The 19,787-nt window shown below is 36.9% G+C and overlaps 1 protein-coding gene across 1 annotated transcript in view; it reads right to left on the bottom strand.

The window, feature by feature from the left end:
* The window catches only part of Ndufs4 (NADH:ubiquinone oxidoreductase subunit S4), a 118,033-nt gene that overhangs the window by 74,575 nt on the left and 23,671 nt on the right, over positions 1 to 19,787 (bottom strand). Inside the window, exon 2 of the mRNA XM_057789886.1 lies at positions 3,309 to 3,387. Coding sequence (XP_057645869.1) covers positions 3,309 to 3,387 — 79 coding nt within the window. The remainder of the gene's footprint in view (positions 1 to 3,308; positions 3,388 to 19,787) is intronic.

Here is a 19,787-nt window from a genome sequence, read left to right as displayed (position 1 = left end):
GCTATCCTCTGTTGTTGAATTTCTAGGGTCCATTTTCAGAAACTAGAAAAAGCTCAGTAAAATGGATCTGAATCAAGTTAGTTCATGCCCTGGGTACTAGGTCAGTATTACTTTACAAATTATATTACATAAGAATAACTATGAAACTATAATGGCTATCCATAAAATCATGATAATGGACAATGTTTATTTCAATTAAGATTCTAGCTTTCGTTTAATTTAAGGTACAAATATAATTATGATACCTATCATGGGATGGTTAATAAAGACAGCATACAAGGGATAAGAATGTAGCCCTAAGAATACCAAGGGGCTGGAGAGACAACTCAGCAGTTAAAAAGTGCTTGCTGCCCTTCCCAGAGGACTTGAGTTCAGATCCTAGTCCCCAAGTTGGATAGCTTACAACTGTCTCTAACTCTAGCTTCATGGAATGAGGCCCTCTTCTAGCCTCTATGGGTGCCCTCCCACACATGGTGCACACATGTATATACATGTACACACACACAAATAAAAAATTAATAACTAACCAAATAGAGAAAAAAAGTATACCAATATAATAAGCTGTTTTTTGGTTTTTCAAGACAGAGTTTCTCTGTGTAGCCCTGACTATCCTAAAACTTGCTGACTTTAATTCAGAGATCCATTGACCTCTGCCTCCTTAGTGCTGAGATTAAAGGCATGGTGGCATCCAGCATAATAAATTGTTTAATGTTACTTTATATTATTTGTATTCCTTATATTGTTTTATATTATTTATAATAGCGATATTAAAGTGATAGTTCCATATTCTTTAAAATATTCATGAGATTTACTTTATATTCTGAAATACTTTTATCATTAATGTTGATACATATAGCATATATGTATAACCATCCTTTTTGCTCAAAATGTAAACATAATCAATTCTAAATACTCTGTTTGTAAATGCTCTTCTGAGCCCATGATCATCTCATTATACTACTTATTTAGTCCTTCTCAGAAGCTGTGTAGGAATAAGATATGAAAATCCAGCATTATTTTGTTACCAATTAGATTATTAAGTGCTATAATTTGAATATAAAAATAAAAACCTAAAACTCTAATTTAGGGGCTGATTACCCATAGTAAATATTACTCCAACTGTGACTATATGCAGGAACTCAGCTGATTCTTGCTAGAATACTGTACTAGCATTTGACTGACATACTTCAACAAAAGTAACAAGGCTGGGGGTAATGTACATAGACCAAAAACCATCAGCAGTACACAACTAATTTTGTGGCATGTTACTCAAAAGCATCATGCTAAATGTCTAAATAGCGCAATGGTTTGTTTAGAGCAATGGCTCTCAACCTTCCTAATGCTGGGGTCCTTTAATACAATCAGTTCCTCATGTTGTTGTGGTGACCCCCAATCATAGAATTAGTTTCATTGCTATTTCATAACTGTAGTTTTGCTACTGTTATGAATCATAATGGAAATATCTGATATGCAGGGTATCTGATATGTGACTCTTGTAAAAGAATTATTTGAACCCCCCCAAAGGGTTGCGACCCTCAGTTTGTGAACTGCAGGTTTAGAGTAATATACAAATTGGTTGAGTAATATATAAATTTATTTTTTAAATTTGAAAGAACCAAGAGACACTATTAATAAACTCTATGAAATCTGAATAAACAATAATACTGTAACAATACAGTAATCTCTGTGTTTCAATGAAATGGCCAGGAAAATTGAAACACTAGTGCTGTCATTAACTATAGATTAGAATAAATGGCATAGGAAAGCCCTGTTCTTCATACACACAACTACCTTGTTTCTTTTATTCTTGACTAGACAAGTGTATCTGATTATGTTTTAAAACTGAATAGATGATGATTGAATAAAAACCTGGGGCTAGTACAAAGCATGTGGGTAAGGGAACAAGATCTCTGAATGCAAGAAAAAAGAATAGCAAGTTCCATGTCTACAGAATCCTCAATAAACAAATGGTACAAAACAAACCTAGAAAGAAAGACAGGAACTAAATTATTTAAGGCCTTGAAAGCCATCAGAATTCTAAAGTTAACTCTCAGGGCAAGAGAAACTACCAAAGAATTATACGTACGAGGTGATAAAACCAATATTAAAAAAAAAAAATCACCGGGCATAATAGCACATGCCTTTAATCCCAGCATTTGGGAGGCAGAGACAGGTAGTTCTCTGAGAATTCGAGGACAGCCTGGTCTACAAAGAGAGTTCCAAGACAACCAGGGCTGTTATACAAAGAAACTCTGTCTCAAAAAAATAAACAAATAAAAATCTATTCTAACCATGCTGGGGAAAATGAATCGGAAGGAGATGAAAACACATGGGGGGAGCAATCACACGACACTGCCTACACTAAGATGACAGCAGTGGCAACAGACGCCCAACAGATCTCTGAATAAAACCAGTCAGCCTGAGGTCTAAGACGAAGTTTCCAAACTATCTACTACTTTTCTATTATTTATCCATCTATTATCTTTAGTAGTATAAATAGGAATTTCAGAATGGCGTGTTTGGATCGTGCTCATAGATACAAAGTCGAGTGATTAAAAAATACATCATTAGAAAGGTGGTGCTGGGGTGGAGCTCAGTGTAGAGTTTGTCTAGGAGGGGTAATTAAGAGACACTTCCATTTATATTGTAAACCACATAATAAACAAAATGCCTACTTATTCTACTATTATATATTTGTGCTAGTAGTTTTGAAAACATTACAAAAGTTGTTCTGTTACATAATATAAGCCTTTATATCAAACTGTATCTAAACACTGAGGATATTTTTAACTGATAGATGCAAAAAATTTATTGACTAATGATGGAAAAACATTATTATTATTCATTTGTTGCTATCTATAATTTAGTATGCAGAAATGCATTGTTTATGGGCACACATACAAAAAGACAGTGATAATAACATTGCATGGTTCTATAAAAACCCAAAATATTTAATTTAGAGAGCACTGGTAAGTATCATACAACTCATGGTTCTATAAAAACCCAAAATATTTAATTTAGAGAGCACTGGTAAGTATCATAAAACTTAAATAGAAATGTAACTTAGAAAACAATATATTTATTTCAAAATAAAGCTTCCAATTACCGCTCACCAGCATTTCAAAAGTAGAAACCTTTCCTTAATTTCTTAGTACTTACATGTAGTATTCAACTTTTTATTTTATTGTGAAAATCTTAAGGTCTATATATAACTTTCCTAGAAGAACTCAGACTACTATACTGAAAAATTTATTGTACAAAACAATCCCAGTGCAGACTCACAGCAACATGTTGTAGGAAATCCTTACCAATTTTTCATCAACTGTTATGAGCTGTGTGTCTTGAGTTTGGTCCTGTGCCAGCTTCCATGTGGATGTGCTCAACACCCTGCAGAGCAAGACTTGGAGTTAAATAATGGTCTTTGCCATGGAGAGAGAAGCAGACAGACTTACATAAACATGCTACTTTAACAGTATCTGTCTTCTTAAAAATCTAAATGAAAGAAAGAGAAGACGGCACAAAAGCCCTTTCTCTCCCCAATTAGTTGTGTCGGCTGAGTTGTTGGGAGACTCTCAATTGACAGCTCACAACAGGCGGCACTTTCCGTCAGTCTGCAGACTCTCACAGAAAGGCCACACCAATGACAAGAGCTGGACTGCTGCTCTCTACGAGGGCACAGTGGTTGATTTGTCAAGACAAGGCAAAAGCATGCAAAATACTATCAACTGTTCTGGAATGCCGATTCCTAAATGACGGCATCAGGGAAGGGGAGTCCGCAGCTATAGGAACAAGCTTCTTCGCTCTCAGGCTAGAAGCAATTTAAACAGAAATTATTTGAATGATTACTTTATCTAGTGTTAGTATAGTCCACTATCTTGTTCACAACACTGAAAAGAGTCTGAATACTGAAACAGAAAGTTGGAAGTAGGGCACAAAAGCAATTCATGACTTCCTTTTCCTCTGACTTAGGTCTTAAACACTCTAGCTAGCCTTGAACTACTTTACAACAGATAAAGCCGTCCTTGAGCTTCTGGCACTCTTACTACTATACTACGTGCCAGTTTCTGTAGTAGTGGGGACTGATCCAGGGTTTCTGCACTGGACATTCTACATGCTGTGTTACATCTCCAGGCCCACAATTTAATTTTTTTTTTTATAAGAGAAAACTTTTAAGATGTGTTATATTGCAATGAGATCAAAAGATTCTAACTTTTTCTGGGTTTGGGAGGGTTATTTTTTCTGCGGCTTTTCTGTTTTTGATATGCGTTCAGACTATGCAGTCCTGGGTAGTCTTGAACTTGCTATGTTGACCACACTGCCATTAAACTGAGAGATCTCCTCACTTCTGCCTCTAGAGGGGTAGAATTAAAGATGGACATCACCATGGCTAGCAGGATTCTAATTTTTATTTAATACATCCATGTATTTAATTTCATAAAAATTGCCTACATAAAGGATCATATGTAATATATATTTGTCTAGGCTATATGCTAAATAAATAAATATGCAGGAGAAGAAAATGTTCTCTAGTTCCAAATATTTAAGTAGCCAGAGTCAATTATAAACATAATAATAATTATACCCATGAAAGAGTGTAGCATAGTGGTAGTGCATCTGCCTTGGAAGCTCAAGGCCCTGATTTGAAATGCAGCATTTCTCCTAACCCTAAGGAATATACCTACAGTATATAATCTTTTAAACCAAATGTACTATAACATAATATTAGATAGCAAGCAAGGAGAAAGAATTTACAAGATAGTAAAGACTCAGTTTCCAAAAGGGCAAGACCAATACACTGAATAATTCCCAAGCTTACAAAGATTTAGCAGCAAAAAATAAAATAAAACAAAATAAAAGCAGGGAATGAACACATTAGTATTTACCTATTTATAAATGACCAATAAGTAAATGAAAATGTTCAAGATTACTAAGGATTAGGAAAATACAAGTCAAAATACAACAACGTGCTACTTCATATCCTTTTGGATAGTTATAAACAAACAGACCATACTCATGGACAAGAACACAAAGAAACTGGAATCTCTGTGGAATCTAAGATGGTACAGAACTGTGCAAAATAACATGGTGGTATCTTAAAAAAAAAATTAAACACTGGGTTATCATTTGATGTGGTCATCCCATTACTGAGTATATGCCCCAACAAATCAAAGTGGTATCTTAAAAAGATCTTTATACACCAGTGATCCTAACAGTGCTACACCGTTAAAGCAAAAAATAAGACAGCATTGAGAATCAATTAACCACTTACATTTTTGTAATTGGACCAATCATATTTCCAGATATCTAAAGTATTAATATTATTAATTCTCGGTCCAAAGGATAAGTCTCTGCCAGCTATGTTTGTAATTATTGGCTACCATTATTAAAGTATACAACTCACTTATTTTTGTGTGGGCATAAATTCACTGAGAGAGAGGAAAGGAAGGAAGAAGGAGAGAGTGCATATGAGTGATTGAGTGAGTGAGTGAGTGAGTGAGTGAGTGAGTGAGTGAGTGAGAGAGAGTGAGAGAGTCTGTGTGTGTGTATGTAACTGGGAATTGAGGTCTTATTTCTAACCCTGGCTTTACAATTTCCTAGCTCTCTGTGAGCAAAGCATATTACCTGTTTCCAGATGTCATTCTTTATGTTTCTAAAAAGACTGATTACTCTAACACTTCTAATAATGACAGTCTACGTGATTCCAGTAAGTACAAATGCATACACTTCTTTTTTTTTTTTTTTTTTTTTTTTCGAGACAGGGTTTCTCTGTGGTTTTGGAGCCTGTCCTGGAACTAGCTCTTATAGACCAGGCTGGCCTCGAACTCACAGAGATCCGCCTGCCTCTTCCTCCCAAGTGCTGGGAAGATGCATACACTTGTAATTTGTTTGAAGAATTCTCTATATAATAATAGTCTCTACATAATAACTCATGAAATATTTTCCTTAAACATCTACAGTTACAACTTCAAGTTTCCTTATTCATATCTTAATGGATGACCACTTGGGTTATTTTGCAAAAAAAGTACCAATATAAATGCTTTTGTCCAGACAGGATTTCAGTTCATTTGGGAAAATACCCGTGTAAAGAACAGCTAATCTTATGATAATACTGCTTTTTAATAAACTTCCATATTTTCCACTGCTTTCTAATGTGGCTGGACCACCTTGCATTTCCACTAAAAATAAGTCAGGCTTTTCCCCCTATTCTAGTTAGTATTTGACTATGGTTATTGTTTTAGCTATTAGTCATTCTAATAGGTGTACAGTACTATCTCACTGTCATTAGCACCTTGCTCACAGTCTAGATGGTTTATTTTTAATTTTTTTTACTTATTATTAGTGTGTGTGCATGTAGGGTGGTACATGGGCCAAGGCATACATATGAAAGTCAGAGAATAACTTTGTGGACTATCTCCTACCTGTACTGAGATCACTAGCCTTCATGTGACAAGTGTCTTTTCCACCACCCCCTTCTACATAACCCAGAATGGCTTCAAAGTTGCCATCCTCCTGTCTCAGCCTCCTTAGTGGTGGGATTACAGGCCTGTATCATCATGCCTTATTGTCTTCCAAATTCTTTGTGAATGGTAGATAATGATCTTTCAAAGATGAGTGTAATGAAAATATTTCTTTCATGCTGTAGTGTCTTTTCATTATTTTTATAGTATTACCTCATAGAATAGAAATTTCTTATTTTACTTTGTTATACAAGGTCTCAATGTATAGTTCTTGCTAGCCTGGAGCTCACTATGTAGACCAGGCTGGCCTTGAGCTCAAAACCAATGAAGTATAACTTCCACATTTTTTTCTTTGATGGACCATGAGTTTTATGCTTTTCTAATATCACCATGAGTGCACACTTGTGAATCTACTTGACTTCCTTCATCAGTGGTTCATGGTTTTCTTCATTTAGACTTTCTAAATACTGGGGTGCTTGATTGTTTTGACATAGCAACTTGCCCAAGCAGGATCTCAAGTGATCTTTCTGCCTCAAGGTCTCAAGTAGTTGAGAATACAGGCACATGTCCCAACATCCAGCTTATAAATACTGATTTTAATGTTTCAAAGCATACAGAGCATATTTAACATAGAGCAGACAGACTTCCTTGCCAAAATCTGCTTGAATTCCAGATTTGTGAGTGGGAAAAAAAAAAAAAACAACTGAATACAGTTTTATAAACTTTAAAACTAAGCTAGTAATTTCAAGACCAGAACTTATTCGTTTGTCCTGCGTATAAAATAAAATTGCTAATCTTATAGGCACCTTTAAAGAATGAATTAAACCTGGCCTTTGATCAGAACCCATTGTGCTTGTTTTCAACTTAAAACTTTTCAAATCTTTTAGATGCTCACTTGTACAAAAACAAAATCTGAATAAGAGTAAACTTCTTGACCCAAAGTACAAATAATACCCCACTTTGCAGAAAATTAACCTTGTCAAGTAAAAATAATTTAGTCAATGTCCCCCTGTCTGTTGTGATAGTTAAAAATGTGGCTCTAAATATCTTTGACACTCCTTTTTGACACCAGCAGCATGAGACCATGTCCCTCCTCAGTGAGTTCTGAGCTACCTGTTGAGGAGAATGGAGCTATGTGTATTACAGGACAGGGTTTGAGAGGTTAGCAGTTTCTTCTATTTCTTGGGACATTAATTCTTGGGGTGTGTCACTCTTGGAACCCAGAGATGATGATATAAAGATCAAGTTGCCCCACAGAGAGGCACATGTAAAGAAGAGGAACTGACATCTCGTGTCACTTCATCCCAAAACATGATTTCTGTTCAACATTTATGTTAAACTAGCAGAGGACACACAACACAGAGCAGACACACTCTTATCTCCTTTGGTGAGGAATCAGCAGTACTTTTCCAAAAATTTCTTCAAATAACTAAATATCACTTTATAAAATTAAAGCTAGGCTAGTAATTTCAAGACAAGAAGTGATCCATGGTGTACGAAATAAAATTCCTAATCTTGCACAAATCTCTAAGAATTAGTCCTCAGACTTTTATTAGAACCCATTGTGTTTGTTTCCAACTTCTTACAAACTGAGTTAACCCAAATTCACATAAAATCAGAAAGTGTTTAGTTCCATGTTAAACCAGAGGAAAATATTACTGAGACTCTAATAGAAATGACAAAGTATTAATCTATGTTCTCCATGTCACAGTAATTATCTTGGACCTGAAATGTGTTGATATGTTAATTATCCTCAAATAATGATCTTAAATTTTCTCTAATAGAATTTAAATCAACATAGCAATTTTAAATTGCCTTCAGCAAATTTTCTCTAGAAAAAAGCAATAATCAATTATTCATGAGCAAATTAAAGATAATAGGATTAAAGAGTACAGCAAAATGGCTCAATGGGTAAAGATGTTCAATTCCTGGAATCCACATAGTAGACCGAGAAAACCAATTCCCACAAGTTGTCCTCTGGCCTTCATTTGTTCACCTTTTGTGTGTGTCTCAAAATTGTGTTTGTCTCAAAATTATCAAGAGACCATTTTAACATTCTGGGAAAATATACAGAATAGAATAAAAGGAAAAAAATTAAGATCCTGCAAGTGCTTCAGGTTCAAAAGAAATAACAGTGAAAATATTTCATTTATACTCCTTTCATCAAAACTACCTTATAATTCAGATTTATTACAGTAATTTCTATTGCTGAGTACTTATTACTAAACACTGTCAGCTGGTCAAATCAATAAAATGCAAATATCATCTATTCATAGATGTCTTTTTTCCTATTCCTATGTTTAAGAAAAACTTGTGATAGGATCTAAAATAATACAATACAAAGGATATCACAAGATCTAAATCCAACAATCTAAGCACCTACCACAGAAAACTATAGGGGGAAAACAACCATATAAATCTGACATGAAAGAAGAAAAGGGGGGGCAAGGGCAGAGGGACGGTTCAGCAGTTAAGAGCACTTTCTGTTCTTTCAGGGTACTCGGGTTTGGTTCTGAACACCCACATGGCTATAACTTAGTTTGAGAGGATCTAACATCCTCTTCTGCCCTCAGCGACACCAAGCACACACAGTGTATACACACACACACACACACACACACACACACACACAGGCAAAGGTTTTACAATGAAGGAAAGGTGAACATTTGAAGAGATAGTTGGATTTAATCTGGCCAAAGCATGATACAACATATCCAAGTATTGAATATGTTAATCTATTAATTTATGAATTTTTATATAGCAACAAAAATAAAATTATTCCTTAAACAATACAATTGTACATGTCATACAACAATATAGTCACGCTATAAAATAGCATTTCATCAACAAATCATGAGGTTTTCATAGAATCACAACCTCCAGTAGCATCACAGGTGTCTCAGTTTACCAAAGTACATTCTACGATGTTTGTCCAATGAATAAATCACCAATGCATTTCTCAGAATTTCTTCCCATAGTTAAGTGATATAAAATTGTAAATATTTAGATGAAGCTCTGTGTATAAGATCTTTATAAGCAAAACTAGAAAACTCTAGTTAAAGAATGCTTAAAATATCTAAATAACAAATACAATATGCTTTATATTCATAAGCAGATATATGATATTGCTTTGTTTTTTTTTGGGGGGGGGTTGGTTTTCCAAGACAGGGTTTCTCTGTAGCTTTGGAGCCTGTCCTGGAACTAGCTCTCGTAGAGCAGGCTGGCCTCGAACTCACAAAGATCCGCCTGCCTCTGCCCCCCGAGTGCTGGAATTAAAGGCGTGCGCCACCACTGCCCGGTCATGATATTGTTAAAACATCAGCTCTTTCCAAATTATTCTAAAGATGTAACAATCCCTATCAAAATCCTACTAAGTTACTTTTAAGACATTAGTAAACAAATCTAGACTTTCATATTCAAAGACATAAGATCCAAACTGCTAATACAATGCTGAAAGAAAATTAAGAAAATCAGGAGACTGATTGTGGAACTTAAAACACGTCTGCATGTGGCAATGAATACACAAAGATAAGTGACTCAACATAACACAACTAATAGCCCAGAAATTGACTATTTATATAGAATCAACTGACCTTTGGAAAAGGAGCAAAGGTAATACAATAAGATGGGGGAAAAAATCTATACAGTGACTTTAATACTGCATCTGTCAGTCTGTCGTGTCTGTGTGGGCACGTGGCAGCCAAAGGTTGGCACTGGGCATCTCCTTCTATCATTCTCCACTCCATTATCTGAGAAAGGTAGCAGGTAGCTCACTGAACCTGAAGTTCACAAAGCAGCTAGATAGCAAGCAGGCCAGCCATCTCTGGGGATCTTCCTGTCTACACCTCCCCAGCACCACAGTTAGAGGCTCATGCCGTCACCTCTGACCTTTATCATATGAGGTCTGGGAATGTGAACTTGGGCCTTTGTACCTGTGCAGCAAGTACTGTACCCACTGAGCCTTCTTCCTATGCTCCATACACTGACCTTAAACCTTTCACCAAAATTTTCTGAAATAAACCAAAGGTCTAATATTAAGAAGCAAAAATAATTAGGTGTTCTTATGGCAGGTACTGAGTTTGTAGCTACCAAAACTATGATTCATGACATACAAAAATGGGTCAATAGCATTTTATTAAAATGAAAGCTACTGTAGTATAAAAATCACTGTTTTTAAAAAATCAAAAGAAAAGCTACAAACTAAGAGACTGTATTTGCAAAACATCTATTTCAATAAAAAATGCATCCATCATACACAACCATCTCAAAAGTTTCACTAAGAAAACAACCTAATTAAGAAGTAGGCAAAAGATGTTATCAGACACCTCATCAAAGCAGACACACAATGGGGCAGGATGGCTCATGTTCTAATCCCCAGACCTTGGGAGGCAGAGGCAGGAAGACTGCAATGACTTCCAGCCAGCATGATTTGCATACCCAGTTGCAGACCAACCAGGACTACACAGTAGGATCCTAGAGTTTCAAACAACAATAACAACCACATAATAATCAGCACATATGAAAAGGTGGTCCACATCATATGTCAATTGGCAATCACAAGTTAAAATTCAAACAATAGTGGAGAAAAATGAAACTGCAGATCTAGAATAACTACATAGTGAGTTACAAGCCAGCCAGGGCTATGTAGAGACTCTGTCTCAATAAAACAATATAAAACAAAACAAAAAACAGCTAAATATCAAAACACAGATCACACTAAATGCTGGCAAGGTTGAGAAGATCAGGAAGTCTCATTCATCACTGGACTACAAAATGGTACAACCACTTTGGAGGCATATGTGGCAGTTTCTTACAAAGCTAACACAAGAACAATTATGTATCTGAGCTACAAGCTCAATGTCTACACAAAAACATGCAAAAATATTCAAGAAAACAAAAGTAAACAAACAAAACACGTTTAAGATACAACAATCTAGGCTGGGTCTGGAGGTGTACCCCTTTAATCCAGCATTCAAGGGGCAGAGGCAGGCAGCAACTTGGTCTACATATTGAGTACCAAGACAGATATGCTAAATAGTGAGACCATATCTCAAAATTCAAAACACACACATGAAACAAATAAAATAACTTTGTGTTCATCATAGAAGTTATTATTACTAAAACAAACAGAAAGCAGCAAGAATTGGCAAAAGGTGTGGGGGAGTTCGTTCACTGCAGCACCATGGAAAAGAGTACTAATGAAGTTACTGCAGTATCCAACAACTTTATTTCAGAATATACACCAAAGACATTGAAAACAGAAATTCGAAGACATGCTTGCACACTCAACAACTGTAACAGCATTAATCACAAATGGTTGAAGGGTGCAAACAATTCCAGAATCTATTGACAAGTCAGTGAGTAGACACAACGTGGTGAAGAAACATAACTTTGCCCCAAGGAAGCAGATTCTGGCACTTACTACAAAAGTGATGAACTTTGAATCCACAGTGGGAAATGAGACAAAGCAATTGCAAAGAAAACATGTATGTTTCAAGAAGCACCAAAGCTCACAGTGGCTGCCAGAGGCTGGAAGGTTGAGAAGAAACATCAGATAATGGGTCAGAGTTTCCACTGAGGTTATGAATAGTTCACAAGAGGATAGTGTTGACAGTGGTAGCCTTTTGTCACAATAACATAAACATACAAGATGCTAACTCACACTTGAAACAAACAGAAGAGTTTATTTTCTTTGTGAATATTTTATCACAATGAAAATTTGAGAGCCCAGCCACGGTGATGTATTTCTGAAGCGCCAGCACTTGGAAGGCTGAGGAAAGAGAATGGTGCATTCAAAGCCAGCTGGAGCTACACAATTAAAACCCCGTCAAAAAGAAAAAGTATAGCTTGTGAGAACTGTTGAGCCATAGTTTATCCTCATAGAGAGAAAGGCTCACTAGAGGTTTCCAAAGTTGTAGACTTGTAACTTTGCCTAGAGAAAGTCTCTTCACATATGCATGTAGAAATACTATGTCTGTATATATTAACCACTCAGCTCATAAAAGTTTAGAAGTCCAGATTGAGCTGCTGAACTTCACAATAATTATTCATTTGTGCTGCATTATGTAGCAAATTTTCCAAAATTATACACTTTTGAAAAAAATTATACATTTTAGAAACTTCTAGTGTCTGTGTAACAAAATATGGTCATGCTTTTTTGACCATATGTCCCACCAATTGCCACCCTTACTATTTTTTAGACCTTGGGCTAGCACCAGTGTTCAACACACATTTCGCATAGAAATAGTTGCTAATGCTAAATCTTTCTTTACTTAATAGATTTATAAACAAACACGTGAAAGCAATTATTCTTACAAGACACTTAAAAAAACTGTAAGGGACAAAACAGAAGGGAAAGTAGGCCTAGGGAGTCAGTGATTTCTCTAGTCAGATCAGTAACTACTAGACATTTTAAGTTACCCGCTTTACTTTTAGGCACCAAAATAAAAAAGATTCATTATTAAACATAAAAATTTTATTCACAACAGAAACAAAATTAACCAATTTGTATATATTTATTTTCATTGCCACATAAAAATTGGTAAGTACTTATACTTTAAAATATTCTAAACACACTTCAAAAATAGGGAAAGGAAGATTTCACAGGAGATTTTTTTGCAAAGAGGGAGACAATGGAAAAAGAGGCTTAAGGTAACAAAGACAGATACAACATTTAACAAACTCCACAAGTTGATATCATAACTGATATAAATTTGGTAAAGCATGTCTGAAATGCTATGATAAACAGATTTGTATTTAAGACTCTTAAGTAAAATTTCATGAACTTCCTTTGCCATAAATTTGAAAGCAATTTTCTTTAGCCTCTAACCACAAACAGGTAACTATTTAGTTCTACTCTTAAAGTACTAAAAAGTTTGTTCTTTTATGAAAAAGTTTTTAAAACTTAAACTTTATTGTAAATTACCTTAAGATAATTATCTTTGTAAATTCTTTTTGTCTTTTTTTTTTTTTAATGTCAGGCAGAGGTCCCTTTTAGGAGCTAGCAATTCGAACAGTCTTGATGTTACAATAATCACACAGACAGACACCTTATCTTCAATAACCAAATCCACAGCTTCCCCATATGAAGGAGCATGCTGTAAACTAATGTGATTTTTGCAAGGGAGTTAGACAGTGAATATAGGCTTTCACATTACTTTTCATTTGTGTGGGAAAGGGTGTGTACTTGTATGCAGACGCACTAGCCCTATGTGTATATGTGAGGGCCAGACAGAGGTTGTTATATGTTGCTCTCCACCTTACTTTTTAAGACAGGCTCTCTAGGGGGCTGGAGAGATGGCTCAGTGGTTAAGAGCATTGCCTGCCCTTCCAAAGGTCCTGAGTTCAATTCCCGTCAATCACATGGTGACTCACAACCATCTGTAATGAGGTCTGGTGCCCTCTTCAGCCTTCAGACATACACACAGACAGAATATTGTAAACATAATAAATAAATATTTTTTTAAAAGACAGGTTCTTTCACTGGCATCTTGCAGCTTATCAGTTAGACTAAGCTGACTGGACAATGCCTCGGGATCTCCTTGTCTCCATCCCTCAGCCTGGGATTACAGACATGTGTGAAAAGGTATGGACTGTACATTGAGTGCTGGGGATCTGATTTCAGGTCCTCATGTTTTGCACAGCAAGTGCTTTACTCACTGAGTCATGGGAAACCCTTCCATAGCTTCACATTCTAGTATACTTTTCTGCCAATCATGTCCTATGTTCTAAAAGTCCCTTCAGTATTTCTAGATCTACTTTAGGATTTCATTGTCATTGTTCTTCAAAGCCAAACTCCTAGCAGGGGAGCAGGGGCTGTTCCTAACACTTTGGCGGGCTCTTGGGAACTTTTTCCTCAAACTTGGTAGCCTTATCACAAGGGGAGGAGCTTAGTCCTACCTCAACTTGATAAGCCCTTTCTGCCCCTTTCTGAACAGAAACAGAGGAGTGGATTGGGGGGGGGGTAGTGCAGAGAGGAGGTAGAGAGAAAGAATGAGAGAATATTTATATCTACTTTATCTATCTCCTATCATAACTAAGGAAAACTATACCCAAAAGGATATAATATTACTGAAGTTAACAGAAGTGCATTGTAACCAACTTCTAAAACTCTAGAATTGACAGAGACATCTTGCTGCCTGGACAGTCACCTGAAGCTCTTCAGTAACATTGCGGGCATCAGTCTTCCACCTACTGGCCCATAGTATCCAGTCAAACAGTTCAGGCAAAAGCAGTTTCTTGCCCAAATGGCTAACAAACTCCATAAGGAGCCTCTTCAATGCCCATCATCCTCTTAAAGTAATTGGTGTAGCCAGGAACAGATGTGTCTCATTGTTATGAAAACGCCTAAGTTCTTAAACATTTTAAATGCCATATTTTGAAGGTATTTGAAAGATTTGAAGAATCCCTATCTAACTGAAATATATCTCTTCATATCTAGAAAACCTAGCTAACATAACTATAAGCTTGACTATTATGGATGACTATCTATTAACCTAGAATTGTAAATTATATATTACATTTTTAAATGAGCTGTACAAACACAATACCTTAATCAAGAGCAGAAAAAAAATATATATATAAATAAAATTGACCTTAAATCTGTATCAATAAGCAAAGATGCCTATAAATACAAAATACTAATCTCTATAGCATATCCCCCTTTAAATGTAAACAAGCATTTATAAACAATATTTGGGAATTTGGGCGTAGTTCTCTCCAAACTGCTTCTGGCTTTTTGTTGGGCAAAGTATTTTGGGGGGGTGTTCACAGCGACTTTCCAGGGGGTCTTGGTCCACCAAACCTCATTAGCCTGGAAGTAATCCACAGCATCTCATCTTCTGTGGAAGCAAAAACTGAACTTCTTTTCCAAAGCAACAAATCCTTAGACCCAAGTTTTGAAGTCAAGATACCTTTATGTTGGTTTATTTTAGCAGTCTCTAGAATCAAATATCTCTTTGCAGTCAAAAAAATTCAAAGAAAACACAAAATACATAATCTAGACTCTGGGTATATTTCATCTTTATGTGGTTTATTTTTCTTTACTCCTTTCCATTTTCTACAAGTTTACTCTGTCTCTTTGAAGATTTTGTTCTTCTTTTTATAACTCTAAGTACTCTTTTTCTTCTCTCTCCCAAGCCTACAAACATTTATCCAACACTATGATCCATTTAGAGGTCTTTTTTTATCTGATCAGAAGTGTCTTTTTTCTTTTTCTTTTTTTTGCTAAGCAGGTGTGGCTAGGGCCAACAAGGCCCTGCCTGTTGGTTCTGCCCAGTCTAACATGGAGGAAGCATGTTTACTGCCTCTGAGACTGCCCGGTGAGAGCCATCCTCACTACCTCAACCCTGGGAAGCACAGTGCAGCATATAAACCCTTTTTATCTGAGTAAAAGCTAAATCTGCCATGCAGCGCAATGTATGGCCTGGAAATATCTCTATGTATGGCAGCGGAAATCTGCCATGCTCTCCTGCCTGTGTACGCCACTGAGCAGACTCAAACCTGCCACCTGCCCAGGCAGGGAGTAGCTAATTTCCTCCCAACTCCGAGTGGGTACATAGCATGCAAACCTGAAATAGGTGGTGGGCATCAACCCCACAAAGGAGCCAGAGCTGTTCCTGTAACTAGCACAAATCAGGAAGCCTTCCCTTAAAGAAACCACACAGTTCTTGCCACTAAAAAGTTTGGAAACCTCTTAAAGGAGTCACATCTCTGCTTGCTGCCAGCAAACAGAGCAAGAAACTTTGTTAAACGCTGGGGTTTGTGTGTGTGTGTAGAATTCCTTTTCAAACTCTCTCAGGTTTTTACGTGGATATAGTCGACCACGTCGGCACGCCAATACCCATACACAGAAGGACATCCCACACCAGTATTTCATTTGAACTATTAAACATTTGTTGCAGGTGTCAATTTTCCTTGTTACACAGGGGCTTGCTTTTAGTTTCAAGTTTCACAATTCTAGGGCTCACAACTGGAACCTCAAAAGCCTTTCATGGTGTGCTGGTTAGTGTTTTGTTGTTGTTTTTAACTTGACACAAGCTAAGGTTGTTTGAGGGATGGGAACCTCAATTGACAAAATGGCCAGTCGTGGTGGCCCATCAGCATGTTGGTAGGATTTGCTGAAGGAGATGGAAGAAGAATCTCTGTGAGTTCAAGGCCAGCCTGATCTATATAGCAAGCTCCTGAACAGCCAGAAAAACCTCTCTCAACAAACAAATACCTCCATAAGACTGATCTATAGGTAAGCCTGTGAGAGGTTTTCTTTATTAATGATTGATGTGGAAAGGACCAGCACACTGTGGGTGCTGCTACCCACAACAGGAGGTATACATACCTGGGGTATGTATATAAAGAAGCAGGCTGACAGACAGGAGAAGCAAGTAAATAAGCAGCACTCTATGGCTTCTTCCTCAATTCCTGCCTCCAGATTGCTGCCTTGAGTGGCTGTTGTAACCACTGAGTGGTTGCTCAGTGATCAACCTGTGAGTTGAGAGCTGAAATATACCCTTTCTTCTCAAAGTTGTTTTGGTTATAGTGTTGTACCATACCAACAGAAATTCCACTGGAGAGATGTGGTGTTTAAATCAGTCCTTACAAGACCCTTTCAAACATGCAGGAATGCAGGAACCTTGTCTTCCATTGCCATCATGTTTAACTACTTTAAGTTCATAATGGACAAGATTACAATTAAAGTCACATTTCATTTCAACAGGAAAACAGTTATCTCCTTTAAAACTCTTTGAATGGCAATGGTGTGCTGAAGGCTATCACTAGGCTAAGCTTCCAGGCCATGCAGTTCCAGGACTGCCAGTTCATGCCAGTGGACATAAAGAAAGCACTAGAACAGCGATGAAGGTAACCACACACTCCACGAGCCACCGAGCATTCAGTTCTGAGGGTGCAGCTCAGTGGCAGAGCCTTTACCTAGAAGGGACACCACCCTAGACCTATTTCTAGCAGTTGGGGGTTGGGTCTAAACAGGATTACTTAAGAGCTTTTACCAAAAATATACTAATCAACAATGAATGTTTCTGTATGTTCCTCATAAAAGCTTACTCATTAGGGCTGGACAGTAATATTACATTTCTCCCAAGCATCTGCGGAGCTGTACTACTGCCTTACCATCTTCAAAGTTAGTTAAGGCATGTGATGATGTTAGCCTGGGGAAAGTAAGAGAAAGTGACAAAAGTAGACAAGTTTAAGTCTACACATGACTTAAGCTCCTTTTCCTCAGCTTTTTTCCTGTCATAGTAATCAAAGGTGTCCACAAATGAGGACATATAGAATGAAGTTCCTAACTGCCCCGTAAGAGACACAAAGCACAGTAACAAACCCTGACAGCTATAGCTTGATAAGCAATTGTCTGTTGATAATACTTCTCCAGGGAATGCCACATGAGCACTCAAGTTGCATGGTATCTGCGATATGCTGACTGTTTGAAGTTCAGTGTGATATTTTGAGAGTTTACTATTTTCATGTGAATCAAGATGTCACATTTTACCAAGCTACATTTTGGTCTTAAGGGCAGCATAATTTAAATTCTTAAGTCTTCCAAGCTCAAAAGACACCAAAAGCCATTAGATGACTGTTTCACAAAAGCTTTAAAGTTGCTGTTACAGCTTGTGGAGTTTATCTGCTAAATTAAGAGCTACTTAAGCCTAGGCAATTATCTGCAACTTTAAGATTCCTACTTGCTGCTCCTCCCCCCTCCCCAGGGAACCTCTGGGTTTAATAAAAAAAAAAATTCTGCAATAAAAGTCACAGAGACCATATTTGCATCATAAATATATCTACAACAAACAGACCACAGTCAATATGCTGAAATGATAAGAAATACTTTTTGAACACATTACATTATCTTTTGGGACACCAATATAACATCAAAAATAAAACTAGTTAGTAGTTGCTATTTATTTACTCTTTAGATCAAAGATGAAGTTCTGTTGGTGGGCAAAATCTTGCATTTTGAACAAATCTCTTTCCAAAAGTTGATGATCACATGATTAAAATTAATATATGTTTTTAAATAACATTAATTTCCTCTGTTCATGAAACAAACTGGAGAACAATCATGTAGTGACTCCAGCTAGTTAGAGCTCTAGATCTGCCACTTAACAGCAGTAAGATCTTGAAAACATGACTTCTAAGTCTGCACTTCAATTTCCTCCTCTGTACAAACAAGGTTAATAATAGCTCACAGAGTTACTTGTAGAATTAAATAGCATGTTAAGTAATTGCATGTAATGCCTGGTATAGAGAAACAAACGCTCCTTTCTTTCCCTCTAGTAACAAGCAAGGCAATCAAGAGGAAAGAAACCCCTACAAGACAAGTATCTTTTCCAGACTTGGCTTAAACAAACATGGCCAACTGACTTTCCTTTGCACCCCCCCCCCCCAGCTCCCCTGACAGCTACAGGTGTGATCATATCCACTGCTCTGTCTATCTTCATTCCTTCCACATGGGCTCGTATAACAATCCCTTAAACCCAACTGTCTCTAATCTCTGTCAAAGCATCTTCCCACCTAATCAAACAATTATACCGGATTATATCATTCTTTGCCTAAAACTCTTCATTAATTTACCTTTTCCCCCTCCTACCTTCACACCACACTCCACAGGATTACAGGTGTGCACCCAATTTTATGCAGTGTTGCTGAGGATGAAACCCAGAACCCCTGCAAGTGAACTATGGCCTTAGCCTTATAATTTGTCTTTTAAAATTTAAGTAGAGATGGCATAGCAAGACATTTCTAATTACTTCAAATGGTTTTAGTACTTGAGGGAATGAGTTAGCTAGCTTGTTCAATACAGTCTTGTACATGGATATGCAGCCTGGCTGACCTCAAATTTAACAGCCTTCATCCCTAATAACTCTAGCAGCTAACCTAAACCAACACAAAGGTATCTTGACTTCAAAATTTGGGTCTAAGGATATATTGCTTAGAAAAGAGGTTCAGTTTTTGTTTCCACAGAAGATGAGATGCTGTGGATTACCTCTAGGCTAATATGGTTTGATCAAGTAAGACCCCCTGAGAGGTCTCCCATGGGAGCAATGGCCCACGTGATCCAACATCCAGAATAGCTTCAAGGCAACTGGCTGAGACAATGCAGCCACATAGACTACCACAAGATTTAACCATTCTTCTAAATTTTGTCAGGATACCTATAAGATGACCAGCACCCACTAATCAGCAAGTAGTCTAGAGAACTATGCCCAAATTCCCAAAATATTTTTATGAATGGTTGTTTTCATTTAAAAGGGGGCTGGTTATTAATGGTTAATGGTCATAGTCAATCTCTTGAAATCTAGAAAGAAAAAGGAGTATATG

The sequence above is a fragment of the Chionomys nivalis genome, chromosome 15 (genome assembly GCF_950005125.1).
Source record: "Chionomys nivalis chromosome 15, mChiNiv1.1, whole genome shotgun sequence".
Classification (NCBI taxonomy): Eukaryota; Metazoa; Chordata; class Mammalia; order Rodentia; family Cricetidae; genus Chionomys; species Chionomys nivalis.
Note: the sequence above shows the minus strand (reverse complement) of the source record. Positions and strands in the feature narration are given on the sequence as shown.